General features: G+C 43.6%; 1 protein-coding gene across 6 annotated transcripts in view; it reads left to right on the plus strand.

Annotated features, from left to right (window-relative positions):
* Positions 1-1,342: 1,342 nt before the first annotated feature.
* The window catches only part of ERCC6 (ERCC excision repair 6, chromatin remodeling factor), a 75,602-nt gene continuing 52,654 nt past the window's right edge, over positions 1,343-24,290 (plus strand). For 3 of the 6 annotated variants that reach the window (XM_019925701.3, XM_019925705.3, XM_019925706.3), the window contains exons 1-6: positions 1,343-1,465; positions 6,511-6,946; positions 8,847-8,967; positions 10,859-10,970; positions 15,687-16,407; positions 17,589-17,639. In XM_019925701.3, the coding sequence (XP_019781260.2) occupies positions 6,525-6,946; positions 8,847-8,967; positions 10,859-10,970; positions 15,687-16,407; positions 17,589-17,639 (1,427 nt within the window). In that variant the 5' untranslated portion in view covers positions 1,343-1,465; positions 6,511-6,524. Of the gene's footprint in view, positions 1,466-5,776; positions 5,895-6,510; positions 6,947-8,846; positions 8,968-10,858; positions 10,971-15,686; positions 16,408-17,588; positions 17,640-24,290 lie in introns of those variants that run through there. The other 3 variants (XM_019925703.3, XM_019925702.3, XM_019925704.3) reach the window with 3 other exon arrangements.

The raw sequence follows: 24,290 nt of genomic DNA on the forward strand, positions 1-24,290 counted from the left end.
GTACTGGGGGTTAGAATTTCAAATGAATTTGGGGGGATGCAATCTAGCCCATAACAGATGGGAACAGAGGCTCCTGACCTCTTGCTAGCCCCAGGGTTACTTTGCCATCCTGAGTTGTTTTCCTAAACCCTGCCCACACCTCTGTAAACATTGTTATTAATTCTTCTCATCTACCTAGTCTGAGTGTACCATCTGCTTCCTGTCCAAATTCTGAATGATACATAGGGGCTCACCAAAATAATACACATTAAAAAGTGGACCTCATTCTCAGAATGGTTGGTAACCATTATATATCTGGGAGAAACTGCTCTGACATTCAAGCATTAAAACTAATATCTTACCGATGCATTACTATTTTCAATATTTTATTCAAGAGATGGCTAGAATTTTTAATTCCTTTCTAATAAAAAAGTTATATTTTGATGTGGGATGGCTCTAGGCATACGTAGATTGGCACTGCTAACAGGAGAGATACAGTGGTATTACTGAGCATTATCAAGTACACTTCCCACCCCCTTTTCCTACCTTCCAACTTCAGGCTTCAAAATGATTAAGGCACTTCCCTACCTAGGCCCCAAAGATCCTTCCCACAGTCACTGCCACTCCCAGAGGGCTTTCTGGCTCTGGCCCCTGGAAAATCCACCCTCTTCCAGAGCAGGAATCCCTGGGCTAAGAAGCTGCTGTATGGTACAGCTACCACCCATCGTGGGCTACTCCTTCCTCAGGTGTAGCTCAATTTCCTCCCTTTGTTCTGAACCCGTGTGTGAACATTTCGTTTCTGCAAATGTTCCCAGCTAAATTCTCACCTGGCTCAAAATTCTCCTTACCTCTTTGATCGGAGGACAAATATTAAATGACTGGCTCACTAATGCAATCAAGACATTGACGTAGGCCCACTATGCACACACACCCACCCCTGCTTGGGTGTGTGTGTGTGTGTGTGTGTGTGTATGTGTGTGTGTGCTACTGAAATGTGCAGTGCTCAAGCCAGCTCCCTTCCCCAAGCTCACATTCTTTTTGGAGTTCATGGTTAATTGTAAGCACTTATATTCGCACGGCACACTAGTATACGTACCTCTCTCTCTTTTTCTGGAAACATCTTTTAATTCTTATAACCGCCTTACTACAGAGGCATTTTTCACCACGAGTGAAGCGCTGGTCACAAGCTACAGGTCAGCAGCCTAGGCCACTTTCGTACCCGGTTCACAGGTAGAAAGGCGGGGCTGCATTCTTCGCTCAAACCACGTGGTCTCGCCCGCAGTTCAAAATAAACCCTGGAGCCGGCGCATGCGCCATAGGCCGCACACGCGCAAGCCCGTCGGGTCATTGTTGGGGGCGGTGCTTGGGCGGTGCTTACAGCGGAGAGAAGACGCACGCGCCGCGCCCGGTTCCAGACCCGGTTGCAAGGCTGTTCGAGAAGGCGGCTGCTTCTACGTTTCTATACAGCTGGCCGTGCGGCCCTGCGGTGAGTGTTCTGGCAGCTGAGTTGAACGTCGGGCGGGAGATGTCTGGGGCCCGCTCGGGCTGTCCAGGCGGCCGGGAAGGAGCCCATCCGCGCGGGGGGCCGGGAGGCGGCCCTCGGGCCGGGCGATAGCCTAATGCGCCAGCCCACCTGCGGCCGGAAGTGACGCTGCGGGGCGCTCACCTGGGGGGGCCGGGGGTTGTCCCAGCTTCTGGTTCCGCCGCGGGCAGGCGGGCCGGCATCTAAGCATCAACTTCTCGGCTTTGTGTTCGACCCCCGCGCGCAGGGGCAGCCCGGCCCTGTTTGGTCTCGATTAAAACACTGTTATTTGAAAGAGAGAATCGGGGTAAGTAGAAGTCAGGCACTTTAGGCATTGATACAGTAAAGTGGAAATATGTGAAGGAGGATTGAGCAGTCCGCATATAAGTTCCGTAACAGAAAGATTTCCCACGTAGCATCCATCTTCAGTGCTGTCTCCCTGTTCCAAGCTTCTGTCACTTGTCACCCGTATGTGTCCCAACATGTCCATGTTGCACTGTTTCCTCCAATCCATTATCTGTACAGTAGTCCAACTGGTCTTTTACAAACATAAATTGGGTCATGCCATTGTCACCCTGTTTAAAACTCTTCGAAGTCACTCCATTACACTTGGAGAAAAATCCAAGTTCATGTTTCCTCAGGCCCCTTGTGTTTCCTCAGGGCCCTTGCCTGCCCCTCCGTCTTCACTTGTGCCCATTCCCCTCCCCAACTCTGCATGCATTCAACCAAACCTCCCAACCAGAATCCAGCTCATCCCACAGAAGACCCAGTGCTTAAAGAAAGACAATGAAGATATTGTTTTCTCAGATGATTGAGCCTTGCAGAGTGTTAGAAGATATTTTGTAGAATTTACACAATAAATGGAGTCTTTATCAGCTCCTTTAACTCTGTTATTCATGTAAAATAAAATAAAAGATTTCTCACAATGCAGCCTTCTTCCATTTTTCCAACCGCACCAGCTCTTTCCAGCCTTAGGAATTAGACATGCTGTTTCTTTGCAAAATGTTCACTTTTGGCCTGTTAACTCCTATTCATCCTTCAGATGCTGGTTCAAATATAACTTTATCAGAGAGACCTCCCTGACCTCACACCTACCTCTGCAATGTCAATTAGGCTCCTCTGTTATTTTGTCATAAAGAATCCTGTACTTTCTTCTTAAGGGAGTTAACCACGGTTACATTTGTGTGTGTGTATAGTTTATGTATAAATACGTACTTATATGTAAATATGTATATGTATATATAAAATTCTTAAAATATGTGTCATCCGCAAGAGCCTCTAAGCTCAATGGGGACGGAAACTAGTTAACCGAGTACATTGCCTGGTGTAATTGACTTTCAATAAATGTTTTAAAAAAATATATTTATTTATTTGGCTGAGCTGGCATGCGGGCTCTTAGTTGCGGCATGCAGGATCTAGTTCCCTGACCAGGGATCGAGCCCCGGCCCCCTGCATTGGGAGCGTGGAGTCTTAACCACTGGACCACCAGGGAAGTCACTCTATAAATATTTATTGAATGTCATATAATTTATTTCACTTTGGAAACTCTTCACGTTCTGAGGAGAGCTTCCTTGTTTTCATCTCTTATTCCCAGGAGACTTGCCCTTTGGTCCATTCTCCAAGTGGCTTCTTGACTGCTTCCTTATTTCTTTTTTCCCTTTTCCCTTCCCTTCCCTTTCTCCCTCCTTCCCTCCCTCTTCCAGTCCCTTCTGGCTTGTTTTTTAAAAATCTACCCAGCTTGGACCCCAAGGTCAATTACTCAGCATCTTTACCCCATCCTCTGATTACTTTATTATTCCAGTGATCTCCCTGCCATGGCCTATCCTTAAGGGGATAAGGCCTCTGTTTCCTTCTCTACTCACTTCTTATCCCACTGCAGTCTGGCTTTGTCCCCTTTGCTCCACTAAGGTTTCTTTTACTAAGGTAACTAGCGACCTACTTTCCAAATCCACTGGACCCTTTCTGGTTTCCTTTGGAACTTGCCCTATTATTTTCCATTTTTAACCATTCCCTCTTACTCTTTTTCTGTTATTAGAAGTTTTCTCCAAACATTATTATTTTAACCTTTTCTTTGTACTGCAGTGTTATTACTTAATATTTTGATGGATTTAATGTCTTTTTTTAACCTGAAAAGGAAATCTTTATATACATACAAATAAGAACAATGAAAACAGAATTGTTAAATTCCAGCTAGTATGAAGACTCTGAGCCAGAATCCTGCTGTCTCTGTTGAAAATGATAGAGTGCCAGTCTTATCCTTTCTCCTGAAAATAATCAGAATGGCCCCAAATGGAGGAACTTTCTTACTCTGCTGTTCTCTTTTAACCTTTTCAGTGTTAGCCTTTTCTTACCCTCTAAAAGGATCTTTGGTACCTGTCACAGCCTTGGGATCCCTGGGGCTGTTTACTCTGCCAGTGCATCCACATCTTGTCCAGATTTTCTCTAGAGCCTAGATTTGCGTTTCTGCCTGCGTGCCAGCTGGACACGTTACTGCCAGCTCTCCCTGCTTCCCATCTGCTGCTTTTCTGATTCATATTTTTGTGACTGAATTCACGAGTGACTCAGTTGTCCAGACCAGACTTGTTATTTTAGATTCCTCTCTGAACCTTACTTCCTTTCAGCGTGTATGAACACCTCCTGTATATCAGATCCTGGGTCACATGTTCAAATCTCAGTTTGTATGTGTTTTTTGAACTCCAGACCCAGTGCACTGTCCTTTCCTCTATGCCCACCTGGCCTCTTTTTTAATCAGAAAGAGAAAAACAGATATCGTATATTAATGCATATATGTGGAACCTAGAAAAATGGTACAGATGAATTGGTTTGCAGGGCAGAAATTAAGACACAGATGTAGAGAAAAATCGTATGGACACCAAGGGTGGAAAATGGCGGGTGGTGGTGATGGTGTGATGAATTGGGAGATTGGGATTGACATATATACACTAATATGTATAAAATGGATAACTAATAAGAACCTGCTGTATAAAAAATAAATAAAATAAAATTCAAAAATTCAAAAAAAAATGAATTTACAGAAAAAAATATATATGCCCTTGGTCACAGGGAAACAGAAGGAAAAAAGGGAAATAGATTCAATATCTTTACTGTTAGAAAAATATCTCAGTGTATATTCCAAACTGACTTGCTCTAAATACTGTAGGTAATGTTAATTTTGAAGACTACATTGATCAAAGAGTTTCATTTGAATTAAAGAACTTATTAAGTTCCTAAGATAACTTTCAAAAATTAATTAATTATTTTTTTGGTCTGCGTTGGGTCTTGCTGCATGCGGGCTTTCTCTAGTTGCGGCGAGCGGAGGCTACTCTTCGTTGCGGTGCGCGGGCTTCTCATTGGGGTGGCTTCTCTTGTTTTGGACCATGGGCTCTAGGCACGCAGGCTTCAGTAGTTGTGGCATGCGGGCTCACTAGTTGTGGCTCGCGGGCTCTAGAGCACAGGCTCAGTAGTTGTGGCGCATGGGCTTAGTTGCTCCGTGGCATGTGGGATCTTCCTGGACCAGGGCTCGAACCCATGTCCCCTGCATTGACAGGCATTCTTAACCACTGTGCCACCAGGGAAGTCCCCCACCTGGGCTCTTGCCTGTGCCTCTTTTACAGACCTGCCCCTCTGTGTTGTTACTGGCATGCTTCTCCTCCACTAGTGAGCGAGCTGCTTAGGGCAGGATGACACTTAAGTTCCTGGCATCTTTGTATCCTAGTGCTTGGCCACTGGGATCATTTTATTTAATGAGGAATGAGTGGGGCTTGTTGGGGAATTTGTCATCATTTCATTGAAATAAAGTTTTAGTGCTGAAAGAAACCTTAGTTTATTCACTGTTAAATAAAAAGAAAAGCTGTCACTTTTTTTTAATGTATATAAAAGTATTTATTCGATGGAGTTATACAGGCAATATAGTGAACACATTTTCTTTCAAGGAGTTCTTGATTTCTTGGAGTAAAATGTGAGAGTTCCCCTTTATTCCTACCTGTTCCTTCTGCTTCCCCCTCCCAATTGTCGCAGGTTTAGTTTGTATCCCCAGATCATTTTGAATGCATTCCATACACACAGGTGTGGATACACATTGTTTTCCAATATAAATGTCTTCATACGATGTGACTTTTTTCGTCTTACTTGGCTTTTATATCACTAACATTGAAAATACTTAATGACTTTTAAAAACTATTTTAAAACATGCTACAATAAATATCCTTATGTATATGTGAGTATTTCTCTGGAATAAGTGCCTAGTAATGTGAATTTTAAATCTTGACAGATATTGCTAAATTGCCTTCCAAAAGAATTTTACAAACTTATGTTCCCACCGGCATTATGTGAAAGTGGATTTTTCTTGCCTCTCCTGGATATTATCAGTCATCATGTTTTTGCCAGCCTGATGGTGAGAAATGATATCATGCATTGAAATGGAGTTATTTTTGAGAATATTTTAATTAATCTTCCTCAGATTCTGATTTGAGTGGTGCTGTTTATTACCTCTTGTTCAGAGTTCCTGTTTTTTGGAGTTCAACCTAAAAGTTTTTAGTGTTAGATTTGTAGAGAATCTCTCTCAAGTCACTAAATCTATACTTTACAGTTGATCTTGCCACTATAATGTAGGTCACTCGTGCCATAATGCAGTGAAGAGGCTGACTTGGAAAGCAGCAGTGAAATGACTTCAGTTGATTTGGAGAAGACTCTGTGGGCATCATTCAGGATGCTGGCTGCCAGCTTTCTTAGCTGGCTACCCCAGTGTCGTTTGTTGGTGATACTGCATTTTTTCTTCTTTTTTTTTTGTTTTTCTGGTTAATTTTTCTCAATTATCAGCACTCAAGAAGATCTATAGCTTGTGCCCGTTTAAGAAAAATACTTGGGAACTTAAATTTATGTATAATTGGAGGATTATTTCTTGATTTTTTTAGAAATTGGTCTGCTTTCGTTATAAGATATTTACAAAACTATATAAATATCAATTCTATATAACTGAAGGGCTGACTGAAAAATTGTTTTCCTTTTAGATAGTCTGTAGAGGATGCCAAATGAGAGGATCCCCCACTCAAGTCAAACTCAGGAGCAAGACTGTTCACAGAATCAGGATATCAGTGAGAGTGCAGAGGGGACAGTCAAGCAGGAGAACGATGGCGACGTGGAGCTGGGGGAGAGCCTCCCCTCTTGTTCCCCTGCTAATGGACCCTCCACTTCCGCCAAGGGGTATCCCTCGGAACTTCCGAGGAGAGGACCAGCCCTGCTGCACATCAACAGACATCAGATCCAGGCGGTGGAGCCCAGTGCCCAGGCCCTGGAGCTGCAGGGTTTGGGTGTGGACGTCTATGACCAGGACGTGCTGGAGCAAGGGGTGCTTCAGCAGGTGGACAGCGCCATTCATGAGGCCAGCCGTGTGGCCCAGCTTGCCGATGCAGAGAAGGAGTATCAGTCAGTGCTGGACGACCTCATGTGAGTGGACCACCTTCTCTCTGATTATAGAGTTTGTGTTTACATATGACGGAGAGATTCAGACAATAGCTGTGGTAGTCCAGAAATTTAGGAGATTTATAGAACCTTTAATTGGAGGATGGGGTCAGTAAGGGTGGTCCTTGACCTTGTGTCTAAACCCCAGCCCTTTCACTCAGAAGCTCTGTACACAGTAGTTAGGTGCTCAGTTCAGTTCACAGCAGCTTGTTACACATGATGTCCTGGAGAGAAGCACTGTTCTAAGTGCCCCAGATTTTGCAAGCTTGTGCACAGAATGGTTCTCAGGAGAAGCGTTCCTAAAGTTCTGATATGTCCTACTCCAGATACCAGGAACATATCCGCCCCCCCCACCTCCCCATCCTATAATTTCTTTCCAGTTTCCTGTGCCTAAACCTAGGGCCAGTCTTTTGGTACCTTTTCAGATTTGCATTTCTAGAAACAGTGAGAAACAACTCCCTGCTTTTTCTTTCTTCTGTTGTAATTTTGACTCTATAAAGAAAGCTGAAGTCCCATAGAGACTTCACTTGTGCTTTAGAGGAGAAACAGACCTGGGCCGTGTTGCGCACAGCACACTGGTGGGGAAGGGGGTGCCCTGGACCTGGGTTGGAAGACGGGGCAGAGGATTGAGTTGAGCTCGCTCTCCATTGCCAGTCTGCCCTCCTTGGCCAGTGTTCTTGGCTGTGTCAGGGAAACAGGAAGGGGAAGGGGAGGACTGGGTGGAGGGATGGTGTGGTCTCAGGTGGGAGCAGCTGGGGGAGGGGGAGGGAGGCACGTAGAGCTTTTGGCTACCGGGGTGGGGGGGGGGGGGCGCTGTGGTACAGGCAGCTGTTGGCACTTAAAGGGCATGTTTTCTGCTAACAGTTTTCTGGTGTGTTCTTTGGACCTCTTGAGCAGCAGGTGTTCTCCAATAGTTGTAGCCTGACCTTCAGGTGTGAGGACCGCGATGCCGTGTAATGAACACACCTTTTACATTCGACCTGGGAAATGTATCCACTGCTTGCAGAGGTGACAGAGCAGGGTGCTGCAGAGTCACCTAACACTAGAGGCCGCCTAACACTAGACAGATGGTGACACGTACTGAGACTGCCAGTAACTTGCATTGATAACATCTTTTCTCCTGAAATCCACAAAGGGTACAAACAGCAAATTACACAAGTGTTGAGATTGAATTTGTGTTTTGAAACTTGGGAGTTACAATTCTATGATGTCTATTTTAGGAGCAATGTATTATAAACTGATTCTTTTTCTTTGCACTACAAAGTGTAAAACGACAGCAAATAAGTCTTCTAGTCATGCAAAAGAAAAATATTGTCACAGTTGCCTGACCTATATAAGAAGATGTTTAAATATTTTTAGTACTTTTCCAAGCTTCGGGAGACTTCCATAATGGCCTTTAAACACGGATGTATGAGTTGTTGGTAATGGGGTACGCTGTGCGTATTTGGGGCAGGGAGTATATGGGAAATCTTTACCTTCCTCTCAGTTTTGCTGTGAACCTAAAACTGCTCTAAAAAATTAACTCTCAAAAAAAAAGTGTATGCATTTTTTCATATAAAGGGACAGCTTATTGCCTGTTGGTTTTGCACAGTCTCTTGAATAGAGTAGACCCTTAAAATGCTTGTAGAATGAATGAATCTGCTTGCAAATGGGAATGAACTGATTAAAATTGGCCAGATTAGAGAAAAACATGAGCAGTCATCTTAGACTCCTAATAACCCTTCAAATTCTATTACTGGCCAAAAAGAATATGTATTCTGGTTTAGTTGCTTTTGTCTTTTAGTTAATAAGAAGTAAAAGGGACATGTTTTTAGCATTTCTCTCCATGTTATTCTGTAAAAGATGTTACCAGAGTGGAAAATGGACATTTTATCTTCTTTTTCAGGTCATGTACGACATCCCTAAGGCAAATCAATAAAATTATTGAACAACTTAGCCCTCAAGCTGACACCAACAAAGACATCAACAGGAAACTAGATTCTGTAAAACGACAGAAGTATAACAAGGTGACTCCAAATAACACACTAAGTTGCATTTTTGCAAAAGTCATTATTTAGGCTCATTTAATATTTGGGAAGTAGCTATTCTGAAAAGTACTGGTAAATGTGAAGCAAATTTATAACAGAAACTTTTGAGTTCCTTTTATACGTTTAATTTTTTTGGCTGTTTCCCTTTAATATCCTCTGCATAAAGAGTATTTCTAAAAATACGCATATGTACGCATACGTACGTAACTGAGAAGAAGTTCCTCTTTTGGCTTTGCGTGCCTCCTCACTCGGGTACTTTCATAGTCTCCCTGCCGCGCCACTTTCTTTCCCCAGCTTAGGTTCTTTGGCATGCGGGCCTCTCACGCCGTCTCCTTGTCTTGCGTGGACTTGCTCTTTTTCCTGCTCAGCTCCTGCTTGCACTGACTGTCTGCAGACGTTTCCCATCGACCCAGCCCTCGCCCCTCACACACTCGTGATCACTGTTCTGAGAGGCTGGCCTTCGGTGTTCAGTCATCACCCAGCCACACTGACCGGGTCTGCACTTAGGGTTGGAGGACTTAAGGGTAGGGAATGTCTGTCACTTATGACATTGTTTTTATGAGGTTTGAAACATTTTTTAGAATTGATGTACACTTCATGACAATATATTGCAGGAGGTAGAAATGACTAGTTTTGATCATTTTATTGCCGCCATCCTAAGTGACTAGCAGATGGCCTTGTGCTTGCAGTGGATTCAGTGCAGTGAGTAGAGTCCCCACAGCTCTTATTCAGGCTCTACTTGTGGGGTGTGGTTAACCTTGGTTCCTCCTTTTGCTCTCCACTCACCGGTTCATGATCTTCTCCACACTGTCTCTCTCACTTAACTCCACAGCAGCAGCCCAAAGGTCAGAGCTCACAGTGGCTTGAGGCACCAGGGGTCTCCCCAAAGCAGAGAGGAGACCGCCTGGCTTCTCGTGGAGCATGTGAATAGTGGGCTTCTGGTGGGCTGGGGTGTCGAAGAGCAGAGAGGACCAATCTTAGGCCCCTTTAGGTACTGGTCTAACTTGGTTATATATTCCTGTCTCTCTTTAGCAGCTTTTTGCTGTTTAGAGAGAGACTATTCAGAGAGAGGCTGTTTTGTATGAGAGTTTGCTGAGAGAAAAACTGTGAGATACAGTAAAAGGAATTACAAGTCATTACAACATGGTGTTTATAATCAGGATGTCCCCTTGCTCCACACTCATGTTTGGCGTTCAAGCATTCTTGACCTTGGGAGAAAGAACCACCTACCACAGGCCTAGTTAATTAGGGAGTCCCTAGGAATGGCCGCATATCCAAGCTCTGGTGATGTAGAGGGAGACAAGACAAAGGGGGGCCCGGGGAGGACAGAGTAAAAGGGTAGATTTTCCCTTTAAAATTTTGTAATTGGGTAGGATACTATAAAGGACAGTCATAAATATGGTAGATTATCAAAGGTGACTGACTTTTTCAACTGTTTGAACATTTGTGTTTGTTTCTTATCCCTACAGCCTATTGACCTCATAGCCCATTGGCTGCTAAGGTCAGAAACAGAGAAATTCAGTGATTTACCCAGTGTGTAATGAGGAAACCATGTAGAGCAGTTCCACCTCCCAAGTCGGTGGAGAGTCAGTGCAGTGAACTTAGCTGCTCAGGCAGGTAGAGAGCTGTGCCGCCCAGTCAGGAGAGTGGGTGGGGACAGGGATGCTGCCCGATGGACATGCTTTGAGGGCTTCTTCCTGCTAGAAAAGTGGCAGTTATTCAAATAAGGTTTTCTGTAGTAATAGTTGTATTTGGTAATTGTTTTATTTTGCTCTTGATTAAAGTTTTTAAAATTTTGCAATGCTGTCGTTTGTATTTAACATTTAATCACTTCATTGCTGTTTTTTGTATTCAATATCTACCCATTAAGGAACAACAACTGAAGAAGATCACAGCAAAACAAAAACGTCTCCAGGCTATCCTTGGGGGAGCAGAGGTAAAAGTTGAACTAGATCATGCCAGTCTGGAGGAGGAGGATGCAGGTGAGGATACTAGGGACGGTGTCTCTGTTCTCGAATTGATGCCTGATGCCTCTCGTCAGTGGAGGGTGTCCCTTCAGTTCTGGCCTGGGTGTTGGGAAAAATACATTTGTTTACTTAGTGACAAAAGAGACACAGGAAAATTTTATTCTCCACACCTGTAGAAACAAATCTATTTTAAGTCTTACGGGGTTTCAGAGAAAGAAAGTAAATTTTTAACTCAGTCTAATGGAGGCTCCTGGTGTGCATTTAGTATTACGTCTAATAAATTAGAAATCTTAACATTCTTTTCTATTGATTTTGTAGACACCTCACATCTTGATTGAATTACGTTTTGTTGCCCAAGCATCACCCATGAACATTCCTAGAATTGCTTTTAAATATCTTTTGGGGATGTATCTGGCAGGCTTTCCAAGCATCAGTTCTGTTGTTCAAGAAAGGGCATCTTAATTCAGGTTATTTAATCCATGGCCATGATTTTGTTTATATCACTGACCTGGATGGGCATCTTTTGGGAAGCCTTTTGGGAAGATGCATAAACTCTGAAACGAAGTATCTTTGTAGTCAGTGTGTGTGCATGTGTGTTTAGAAATTGTTGGTAGCTGTTCAGTTATTTACTAGTTGAAGTATCGATTTAAACCCTTCAGGCAGATATTTTCTACTAATTACAGAAGTCTATTCAGTAAGACAAGAGAATTGTGAGAATTGAGGCATTGGAAAAAAATAACTATGAGATGTGCTATTAACGTCTTGCGGAATCCACTGGGCCTATGAGGAGTGCTTTCTGCTGCTGAAATGCCGTATTTCTCATTGGTAAAAAAAACGATTGTCCTGGTCTGGCTGACTAGAACTCGCTGCTGCCTTTTGCTACCTGTTATTTGTTTGGTAAAACTTGGCCCAGGATTAATTGTTACTTCCCCCATCCAAAAGCTCCACTTGGCCTGTCTGTAGCAGCTGATACTTCCCTGCCTTCCAAGATCCATGTCTCTCTTCTGGTTTTCCTTTTAGCCTTCTGACCATTCCTGTTTAGTTTTTTTTTGACCGGCTTTTCTAGGCTTATCTTAAATGTTGATTATTCTCAGAATTTCTTGCTGAGCCCTCTTCTTCTTTTTTATAAATTTATTTATTTATTTATTTATGGCTGCATTGAGTCTTCATTGTGGTGCGCGGGCTTCTCATTGCGGTGGCTCCTCTTGTCGCGGAGCACGGGCTGTAGGGTGCGCGGGCTTCAGTAGTTGGGGCGCACGGGCTTAGTTGCTCCGCAGCATGTGGGATCTTCCTGGACCAGGGATCAAACCCGTGTCCCTTGCATTGGCAGGCAGATTCTTAACCACTGTGCTACCGGGGAAGTCCTGAGCTGCCTTCTTCTTATACTACCTCTCCCCAAATAATCTCATCCATTACCTATGGCTTTTGTGGCCACCTAGGTTCTAGTATCTTATAAATCTGTAGACCTGTGGCCTTTTGCCCTTTTCCTGAAGTCCTGGTTCCTATTATCCCTCTCCAGTGGGGCTCCAGCTAACACTTCAGACTCCTGGTCTCTCTTATAACCCTTCCTCCTCCATCCCTTCTGGGATACCTTCCTTCTCCGTGGTGCTCTGTGCTCTGTTTGGTGGGGCAGGAGAACAGAGTGTCTAAGCTTTGTGTATCCCAGCTCTGTATCGCCTAGGTATAGACCTTGGCTACATTCTTTAACCTTTCCAAGTCTGCTTTGAGATGGGCATAAGCATAGTAGACCTTCATTTCTTTGCTCACATGCTTGCCTGAGGTTTCCTTTCCCCTGGTCTCCACATAGCGATCCGTTTCCTAATTGTTGTGAGGATTATCTGATTAAAGAATCCTTTCCTGGAATTAGGTGGGATAAACTTTGCAGCAGTTGGCTTTGCTCCTCTGATCTGGGATGAGATGAGTTGCTTGCTATCACCTTTCCTGTTCAGCATTGTACCTGGATAGTGTAGTAATGTAAGAAGAGAAATAAAACCATCATTATTTACAGCATATGTTATTGGTCATATCAAAAATCTGAAAGGATCAATGGGCAGTCTGTTGGAATTACCATGTGAATTTAGCAGTGTCACTGGATACAAGGTCAATATATAAAAATCAGTCATATTTCTACATACGAGCAAAAGCAAAAAATAAAATTTAATAAAGATGGCAATTACGATCAAAATCAAATACCTGGAAATAACTCTTAGTAAAAAAAGGTAGTTTTCTTCAGCGCTCTCTACATTAAAAACTACAAAATGTCATTGAAAAATTAAAGAAGGCAAATAGATGGGGAGATACACCATGGTCATAGATTGGAAGATACAGTTCTGTCCACTTGTAGTTTCAGTGCAACCCCAATATAAATTACAGGGAGTTTTTTGAGGGAGAGGGTATAGAGTAGGAAGAGTAGGCTGAGGGTGGGTGGCACTAACAACCTGATTCTAAAATTTATATAAACATGCATTGGGTCAAGAATGGCCAAGGCAATCTTGAAGAAGAACAAAATACCCAGACTTATTACTAACCTATAGTAATTAAGACACAGTAGTGGCATAAGGATAGACAAATACACCAATGGGACAGAGTAGAGGGTCCAGCAAACAGACCCACCCATGTGTGGTCACTTGATTTATGACAGATGTGGCAGTACAGTGCTGTGGAGAAGAATCGTCTTTTCACTAAGTGTGCTGGGTTACTCCACATGAAGATAAAGTGAATATTGGCCCATTATACAGTGTACAAAAATAAATTCCAAATGGGTTGTAGATTTCACCGTTAAGGATAAAACAAAGCTTTTAGCATATAACAGAGGAAAACATTTTCATGATCTTGGGGCAAAGATTTAACAAGGCACAAAAACAAGGCTCACTGTAAAGGAAAAGATTTGATAAATGAACTATGTTACAACTAAGATCTTATGTCGCTGAAAGATAGCATTTAAGAGAGTGAAAAGGCAAGCTGCAGAATGGGAAAAGATGTTTGCAATATCTGTATCAGTCCAGGGACTTGAGTCCAGAATGTATGAAGAGCTCCTAGAAATCTTTTTTTTTTTTTCCTTTTAAAGACAGACCACATATGAGAAAAATGGGCAAAAGATTTGAACATTTTCTTCACAATAGGCTACCCAAAAGATCAACAGATCTTACATAAAGATTCCCTAGTTCATTAGATACTAGGGAAATACAAATTACAGCCACAAAGTGGTACTACTCCATGCCTACCAGCATAGCTAAAGTGGAATGGCAAGAATGTGGACCAGTTGAAACTCTCAAACACTGTTGGTGGAACTTAAAATTGCTAGGACCACTTTGGAAATCGGTTTGGTGGTGTCTACTAAAGCTTAATATACCCAAAGAATTATATACATACATTACCAAAGAATGTGTATTGGAATGCTCGTAGCAACATTATTCCTGGTAGCCCAAACCTGGAAACTACCCAAATGTCCAGTAACACTAGAATGGAAAAATTGTGGTAGAGTTATAATAGAATACTAACAGCAATGAGAATCAACAAACTGCAATTGTATTCAGTAGTAAGTGTGACTCACCCAAGCATAATGTTGAACAAAAGAAACCAGATACAAGTACAGACATTCCCATTTCCATTAAGTTGAAAGCCAGGTACAACTTGTCTACCGTGTTAATAGGTCAGTCAGTATCTGGTGGGGTAGAAGCTGGGAGGCACCATGAAGGGCATATCTGGGGGTCCTAGTAATTTATGCTTCCTGATCTGGATGCTGGTGTTATGGGTTTGTTTTCTTTCTGAAAGTTCACTGAGCTGTACACTTAGGATGTGTGCACTTTCTGATGTATGTTTTTCTTCAGTGCACATTTAATGAAAAACTGCACTGTGCTATTATTGGCCTGCAAGAAATACAGATTTTAGAATATGGATGCCTTCCTATTAAGCCTTTACTTCTTTTGGTATTTTGGCTATGGGTAAAGTAATTTTGCTAGAGATTAATTTCAACTAATGAAAGAGGGATGATCTCTGGGTGGCTTTCTATTATTATGGCATAACTTCCAACTTTAGTTCATCCCTTCAGTCAGTTAACTTCGCACATCTAACACGGTGCTGTTGAGTGGACCTTTTTGCAATAGTGGAAATGCTGTCTGTGTTTTCCATTATGGTAGCCTTTAGCCACATGTGGCTATTGAGCGCTTGAAATGTGGCCAGTACCACTGAGAGAATGAATTTTCAACGTAAATTTAAGTAGCCATATGGTGACTCTCCTATTGGGCGGTGCAGAGGCAGCATTTATGTTTTACCTATTTAGGTGCATGCTGATTCTTTAGATGTCTGTTTTCAGTTCTGCTGTCTCTTGTATTTAAGTCCATCTGAATGCTGGTATTAGCAGTGACGTGGAAACTTGGGAGATTGCTTCCTCAAGGGCAGTTGATAAGGAAACATGGTAAAATTTCTCTGTGTGTTACATATGACTGGGTCTGTCTTTGGATGCACAGAAAGTATATTGATAATGCAGTGTTTTGGGAAAAGTTATTGAGAAGTTACCGTTTTGAATAGGAGTATACTAAATGCGGCATGAATGCTATCGTAAATTTCACTCTGTTCTTCACATACACTACACTTTAGTACGTCATCTACTTTAGTACGTCAGTGATTTTTTTTTCTTTTTTTAATTTATGTATTGAGTAGTGCACATATCCGTTGTTCTCTTGGAAAGTTTTGTGCTAGTGCCCAACGTGTTGTCATCCCTCTTTTCAGAAGCAGAGCCGTCCTCCCTCGGCAGCATGCTCATGCCCGCTCAGGAGACTGCTTGGGAAGAGCTCGTCCGCACTGGTCAGATGACACCTTTTGGTACCCAGATCCCTCAGAAGCAGGAGAGAAAGCCCAGAAAACTAATGCTCAACGAAGCCTCAGATTTTGAAAAGTATTTGGCAGATCAAGCAAAACTGTCCTTTGAAAGAAAGAAGCAAGCTTGTAATAAAAGAGCAACTAAAAAAGCCCCGGCCTCGGTCACTTCTGAGCTGAGCTCAACGCTCAGTGAAAACAAACCAGACAAGAGAGGCAAAGTTCTCTCGAAAACAGATGAGCGCTTGAAAAAACACATCAAGAAACTCCAGAAGAGGGCTCTTCAGTTCCAGGGGCAGGTGGGATTGCTGAAGGGAAAGAAACCCTTGGAGTGTGATGTGAGGCCAAAGGCAGAGGGAGACTCTGAGGATGAAGTGTCCGAGTACTTGCCCACGGAGTGGGAGCAGGGGGAGGCGGCAGGGACTGACCTGTCCGGGGAAGACACCGACTGTGACCGGAGACGGGTGCTCAGTCGCCAGAAACGGCAGAAGAAAGTCACAGTGCAGGAGATTGATGATGACTTCTTTCCAAGTTCTGGGGAAGAAGCTGAAGCCGCAGGAGGAGGAGGAGGAGGTCGGAAAGTAGTGAGATGCCGAGATGATGGAGATGAAGATTATTATAAGCAGCGGTTAAGGTCAGTCTCCAGGGATTGTACTGCTTGCTTTATCGTAGGTGGTAGGTTTATTAATAAATGAGAGTTCTAGTCTAGCGTAATATATTAGACCTCCATTCATCCAAAGGTTGGACTTCCTGCAGTCTTAGCCTGCTAGAACCATCAGAGCCCCTGAGTCCTCGATGGAGCTCACCCAAGATGCTTCTACTTCGGGGTCTTCATTGAGATTTGAGGGCAAGTCTAAGAAGAAAAGCTTAGGGGGAGGGCTGGGCAAGAGGCATGCCTAGGACTAAAGCAGGAGCTGTGTGGGTGGGTGGGAGAGTGGGTGCCCTGCCACAAGGGGCAGGAGGAGGTTGGCTTGTGTAGTGTATGTTGGGTGAAAGTAATTTTAGGAGACTTTCCTTCAAAAAAGAGCTGAAATTTAAGTTTTAGTGTATGAAAGAATAAGCTTGCTTTCCTAAATCCCTCCTTCCTTGTTTTGAAAAAGTGGTTCTCTACAGAATTTCAACAATACCGTGCCAGAAATGGGCTTCCTATGCCCAGCATACCCTTCCTGTGCCCTGTCTTTTTTTATGCTAGAGACTAACTTTGGCTTCTTATTTCCGTGAATTTTTCAGTGTCTGATGTAAGTAAGTAAAAGGAAGGTGAACACTTTTTTTTTTTTTTTTTTTTGCGGTACGCGGGCCTCTCCCGTTGCGGAGCACAGGCTCCGGACGCGCAGGCTCAGCGGCCATGGCTCACGGGCCCAGCCGCTTCGCGGCATGTGGGATCTTCCCGGACCGGGGCATGAACCCGTGTCCCCTGCATCGGCAGGCGGACTCTCAACCACTGTGCCACCAGGGAAGCCCAGGTGAACACGTTTGTTTGTGGAGTCCGCACTGCATGGTGCCACACGACTTCTGAGTCAAGAAAACCAGTGTGTGTGCTACAGTCTCCACCGTGTCCCACGGAGCATGACGTTGTGCGACTCAGGTCTCACGTCTTAGCTTTTTAAGAGTGCCGCGAGACTCAAAGGGATGCGGGAATCTGCTTAACAGATTACTTTTTTAATACTTGCTCCCAGGGTGGCTTTTTCCCCCAGTCCTCAACAGTTTTTTCTTGTTTCTCAGGGTAGGGAGACCTAGTTTATTATAATTCTTGTAGCTTTCCACTGGCCTTTGCGAATGAAGATTGACCTGATATTCTTTTCTTCTGTTATTTAGAACTGCCGACGCCCTACATCCAAGCTGCCACATACATCCTTTTAGAAGCAGGTGCAGCATAGTTCTTTTCACCAGTGATTTGAGTACCTGCAACCTAAGTCCAGATCTTTAAGAGAGCTGTTACACTCTCACTGTGGTAGTACCTTAAGCAGCAAGACGGAGTTGAGGAGTGGCTTAATGTTTGTCATTTCTCATTGTAGCTTGCACATCTGATATCTGTAAAGTTGTCTGAACAGTGAGTGGCATCAGTCTTTTTCTTGACTATTGTAGAGAATTAATAAAAGTGTTGGGCTTCCCTGGTGGCGCAGTGGTTGAGAGTCCGCCTGCCGATGCAGGGGACGCGGGTTCGTGCCCCGGTCTGGGAGGATCCCGCATGCCGCGGAGCGGCTGGGCCCGTGAGCCATGGCCGCTGGGCCTGCGCGTCCAGAGCCTGTGCTCCGCAACGGGAGAGGCCACAACAGTGAGAGGTCCGCGTACCGCAAAATAAAATAAAATAAAATAAAATAAAAGTGTTAATCTCAACATATTGATTATAAGTGGAATGAATATTCTTCCCATTAAATTGAGTCAATATTAAATATATTTTAAGTATATCAGTATTTTGATCAAGGGCAATTATTTTGATTGAATTTTAAATACAGGTTTAGTTTAAATTCATGGCAATAAGTTTTTCTTAATAATGTTAAGATTGTAAAACTGTTATTTCCAAAGCCATATTAGAAGTCAGTTTTTTGCTCAAGTTATAGTAAAATCTCAAATGAATTTCGGAAATATCAATAACTCTAATTGCCACCAAAATACTATAGCTCTTAAAATTTTATAGCTACAGTTATTAAGGTAGATAATTGTTAAATTGCAGATATCCACATTGAAATGTTTATACTGCATCTCCTTTGGTACCCTTTGGATTGGGGGATGTTAAAAAAACAAAATGCTCAGGATTGAGAAGCATATTAAGAATATTTTAAAACTGCCAGTCACTCTATACTTTGTTATTTCTTGTTGTTGATCTTTGTAGACAGAATGAAATTGTAATGGTATCCCCTTGAGGGAAGAAAAACACTTTAGGATTTCTTATCTTCGCACTGGTTTGTTGATGGATAAGAAGAATAAAGCCCCATATAGTTTACAACATAGAAAATGAGTTTTTCCTAATGGTTAGAATTTAGGAATATGTACCCAAGGTAGGTACCTTTTGGACTTAAATATGTGTTGGTTATAGCCCTGTTGATTATAATGCTGTTTTGAACCCTTAGAAGTGAAAGTGGGCGACTCCTAGACATCTCACCCCCTTTATTCTCTCCACTTGGAGAGTCTTAGGTCTTTCATTAGCTCTAAATTAGTCCTAACTAGGTGTCTTTAGTTTTAGCTGACGCTCAGTGGGAATTTCCTGTCAGGCCTTTTCTACAGCTTAACCTTTTCTGCATCTGGATAGTAGATGATCCTGCTTTCTCTGACTTAGCCCAAGACCTCAGATCAGTCTTGGAAGTTTTAAGCATCTTATAAAATGCCCGTGTATTTTGCCTTTCTAACATTTTTATCCTGCTTTCTTCTCTGTTCTGTTGCATTTGGAGGCTGTCTGCTCAATGGTGTTCCCTGATTTTCATACCTTTGATAATGTACCGTGATGGATGGGCCACTTCTTAGAAGCAAATATTCTGTCGTTTCTTATTCATGTCAATGCTAACAGATCTTACAAAGCATCCATTATTTTTTATTTTAATTTTGGGGTACTCACGTTTCCATTAGGGTATGGCTCTCAGTTGTGAGGTCTTCCTTAAAATCTATTGCTGCTTTAGAAAGCTAGGGTCTGGGAGCTCCAGGTGCCAAACACTTAACAGAAATAACACACATTCAGTGTTGGGTGATATATGTCCCTGGTGAGCCCAGAGTGGCCTAGAAGACCAAACATTTCATACGTGCACCTTTCCCCGCCAGGTGAACAGAGATCTGCAATCCCGGTTCCCTCAGTGTAGTTGGTTCATTTTCCAGTTGAGATGTGAGGTCATCTCCATTGCTTCATCTTTGCTCTCACTGCATGAATGCACATCTCCATTCTAGGACTGGCGTCTAGGGGTTCCTGTGAGGAATCTGCAGTCTTTTAGGGGACGTGGGCACAGATGGGACCTAACCAGTGTGCAGGGCGTAATGAAATCAGACTGAGGTATTTGGGGAAGATTTTGTGGAGGACGTTCATCCCAGCACTGGGCCTGGTCTGTTGGGTCATTCAGATATGTTGATATGGACCTGAGGATGCAGGTTAAAACTTGCCACATTTACCCCCAAACTTCAGGTGCATCACTGAACAGGAAAATACTTGCATTGCTTTGGGGGCACGTTGTTTCCTCAAGGGTCTCGTCTGGATTGCTTTGGGTATTGGCATGGTGGCCGTGGTCTGCAGAGGAGTCCAGTTGCTAAGCTGCCACTTCAAGACAGGGAGGGCACAAGCCCTTGCCTTTGCCAGCCAGCTCCCACCTTTGGCAGTGGTAATCTGTTCGGGGGAGACTGAGGCCTGTTTGGCTTCCCTGGGAAAGAGTGCCGCAATCCATTGGTGATGTCTACCTTGGCACGGGGACAACAGGGGGAAGTAAGCAACATGCTGTTTGCCAACAGTGAGATATAACAAACAAAAAATGTCACCAACTCATGCCTCTTTCCCCAGCAGTGGACGTACTGCTTGGGTCGGACTTGCAGTGTAGGTCCGTTGACACCCCGAGTGAGAGGATGCACTTCCAAATAAGGTCTGTCTCCTGCTGGCACGACTAGGGAGAACATTTATAATTTGACTTAAACCTATACTCTGAATCTCTCCTTTCTATTTCCATTTGCCAGCCATGACTGCTTAAGTTGCTAACCTAACAGCTGTATTTTCTTGGCAATGAGCATAGACTAAGGCAAAGATTCCCAGCCCATGGGCTGATCCTGCAGAATCACTGGGGGCTCCACCATTGGAGGTGCTGATTCAAAATGTGTACGTGGGACTACCAGGTGGTCATTTAAAAAGGCTTTCCCAGGTGATTCTGAGGCACCGGCATGTTTGGGAACTACTTTGATATATATAAGTGGACTTTATATATTCTCTTCCTTTCTGAGGCCGTAAATTTTGGCAGATTGAGTTTGTATATCATTTTCTCTAAACTTTTATGTACCCTGCACAATTGTGTTTACATAGGAGAGGGCCTGGGCAGGAGCTTTGGGGCCAGTTTATTCAGCTCAGTGCTGTGTATAATAGTTCATCGGGTTCTTACCAGGGTGTGTGCTTGAGAATCCCCTGGGGAGCACCTTTAGGGCTCAGCCCGGAGCAGCAGGAGCTGGGCACTGCACTTGGGCTTTGAGCTCCCACTAATTCTGAGGTGAGGTTGGTAGCATTCTTCCTTATCAGAGGCCCTTACGATGTTCCCATTTAGGAAACCTTTGAGGAGGTTGGAAAGAATTGTTGGTAAGGATGTTGGGATTTGAGGATGTAATGCTCAACTCTAGCCCGAAGTTAGCTTGGTATTGCTGCTGGGATAAATCCCCACCACCCCCCGTCCTCAGTCAGTGGAACAGTAGAATTTAGAAACAGACTCTTCAGTAGGTGGTGCCTGAGTCACCTCAGATTATCTGGTACTTTGGGCCAAGCTGCTGAGATCACAGCCTGAAATGGATTTGAACTGGTACCTCCAGATAGTTTGAAGGGTTCCCATACCCTGCCCCTGACCTTTCACTTTTGATAATTCCTTGTTTTTTGTGTGTGTGTGTGTGTGTTTTTTTTTTTTTTTTTTTTTTTTGTGGTACGCGGGCCTCTCAATGCTGTGGCCTCTCCCGTTGCGGAGCACAGCCTCCGGATGCGCAGGCTCAGTGGCCATGGCTCACGGGCCCAGCCGCTCCGCGGCATGTGGGATCTTCCCAGACCGGGGCACGAACCCGCGTCCCGTGAATCGGCAGGTGGACTCTCAACCACTGCACCACCAGGGAAGCCCCCAGTTCCTTGTTTTTTAATAGTGAAATTGTGATAATATTAAGATAGAAAAAACTACCTGCACCTCTACTTTTTTATATTTCATTCCAGCCTTTGATCCTATGCATATATATCTTTCAGTTGTTCTAATTATAGTAGGCTGCACAAACACTTTATCTTGGCCTTTTCAGGGTGATCAGTTTGCCCATGATGTCACTGGTTAAGAGCTGGGATTTGAAGCCAGGACCGGGTTGTGTAAACGGCGGTTTCCTTTCATTTGTGGAATTGGGTGGAATGGGCAGTACCTATGTGTGGCCACATGGTGGTGCCAAGAATCAGAACATAGCTACCCCTACCTCCCTGGGCTGGAGACCAAACCCTAGACCCAAGTCAGCTGGGTAAAGATTTGGGGAGATTGCTAGGGACTCTAGAAAACTTGACTGATCTGGTGTGGATGGGCATAGCATTTGCCTCGTGGTGTGGTGTAACTCGCGTCTGTAGTCATGACACCGGTTGATGTAACTGGCTTCTAATACAGTTTTGTCGTTAGAGGTTTTTCTTTTCTTTTGCCCCATTCTGAACTTTATTTACCGTGAATAACTTTTGAGTTAAAAAAGGTCAGGGCTTCCCTGGTGGCGCAGTGGTTGAGAGTCCGCCTGCCGATGCAGGGGACACGGGTTCGTGCCCCGGTCCGGGAAGATCCCACATGCCGCGGAGCGGCTGGGCCCGTGAGCCATGGCCGCTGCGCCTGCACGTCCGGAGCCTGTGCTCCGCAACAGGAGAGGCCACAACAGTGAGAGGCCCGCGTACCGCAAAAACAAACAAACAAACAAAAGGTCAGATGGCTCCATTCATTGTGTAAATCTTACAGAGTATCTTCTAAGCCCCCGTAAGACTTAATCATCTGGGAAAATGGTATCTTCAGCACCCTGTCTCTTGAGCACTGTGGCTTCTGTGGCCAGGGGCGAGTTGGATCCTGGTTTGGAGGGTTTAGCTGTATACATGCATAGTTCTAGGAGGGGAAGGCTGTCGGTATTTTCAGATGCCGAAATGAGTAAAGCTGAGGAGGATGAATGTTGAAAAAAGCCTCTTGGATTTGAAATTTGGAGGCCCTGAGCAAGGGTGGTATCCGTGGGTGAGGGAGGAGGTAGGTGGTTATGAGAACTAAGATAGCCGACATTAGTGAATGCTTACCACTTAGCAGTGCTTCACTGTATGTGGCTCTATTGGCTTAGTCCTCGCAGCGCCCTAGGAGATAGGAACCTGAGCCGAGAAAGCTGAAGTCATTTGCCCAGGATAGCAGCAAGTGGAGAAGCTGGTGGTTTGGGTCAGGAGGGAGTGGTCTGTCAGTGTGGACTGGTGCGGTGGGCTCAGAAAGCATGGCCTCAGTGATCACTTTCTCCCGTTGCTTGATGAGGACCAAGCCCACACTTTTGCAGGCCCCATTCCTTTGCCTGAAACGGCGCTGAAGGCCATGCCTCCTAGAACTACAGTCTCAGCTGCTCTGTCTCCATTTTATTGTTTTCACCGAGCCTCTTCCTCTTCCTTTTGCCTAGAGCCAATCCCTTTGCAGTGCGATTGTCCCATGTTTATCCTTCAGTTGCATCTTTGTGCTGCACATGGATTCAGGTCACACTTAGGCAAAGGCCAAAGTATTGATACAGCGTAGAGCTTGATTTGCTTGTACCTTTAAAAAAACAAAACAAAACGCAGATCGTTTGATTTCTAAAAATCTGAATTTGGTAAAAATTTAATCTAGGTTTGATCCAGAAACTAAGTATAATTATTTGAAGATTGTCCTTGTCATCAGTTTCTGGGAGTTGATTTCTTTTTCAGGAAATAAACTTGTGTTCTTTTCTTCTTCTAGGACTCTATATTTTAAAGAGAGAAGAAAAAGTTAACTCCCTTTAAGACTTTTCTTAGAGAGCATCCTGGCTTCTTTTAAATGACGAAGCTAAGACACAAATGAAGACTAATTCTGCTCCGTGCTCTGCACACACCTCTCATCCTCAGCCCCAGTGCATAATTGTCTGCATCAGTCTTAATTTACTCTGTGAGATCTGGACTCCTAACTGAGAGTATTTCATCTGCTCAGATGTGCCAATTAAGCCCACCAGATAGACCATAAAAAGGCAGATAAGAAAAGTAAAACACTGAGTATCTCAATTTAGCAAATTAGACTAATCTGTAAGGAATTCTTAGCTGTCTGAAATAGAAAACTTATTGCACTACAGAAATGCAAACTATATTAAATACCCAGCTAGGTGCCTTGAGTATATTTTTAAAAAATCAAATTGTACTCACTGTGCTTCTGTTGTAGAATTTTTTCATGGATATTGCAATAAGCGGAGAACGATCCTGAGAGTGAAATTTCACTCTATATTAGAAATGATTTAACTGTATGATGTGTGACTTTTCCCTCACAATCGCTACAGATCTTGGTGGCTCTTACAACGTAAAAATGAAAACAGCAATAAGGTCAGTTGTAAATTTCAAACAGCAAAGTAAGTGACTTCCTTGAAATTTTGGAGAGGGCACGTTCATTTTATTCATATATAATCTTGGGCTACTAATATTTGATAATTCCCATTAATAGGTATATTTTGCCTTTTTTGTAGGTTGGTGTAGGCATTTGAGTATAGGCGATACCTCCTTTTATTGCCTTTCGTTTTATCGTGCTTACAGATAACTGCACTTTCTACAAATCGAAGGTGTGTGACACCCTGCCTTAAGCAAGTCTATCATTGCCATTTTTCCAGTAG

Source organism: Tursiops truncatus, chromosome 16 (assembly GCF_011762595.2).
Source record: "Tursiops truncatus isolate mTurTru1 chromosome 16, mTurTru1.mat.Y, whole genome shotgun sequence".
NCBI lineage: Eukaryota > Metazoa > Chordata > Mammalia > Artiodactyla > Delphinidae > Tursiops > Tursiops truncatus.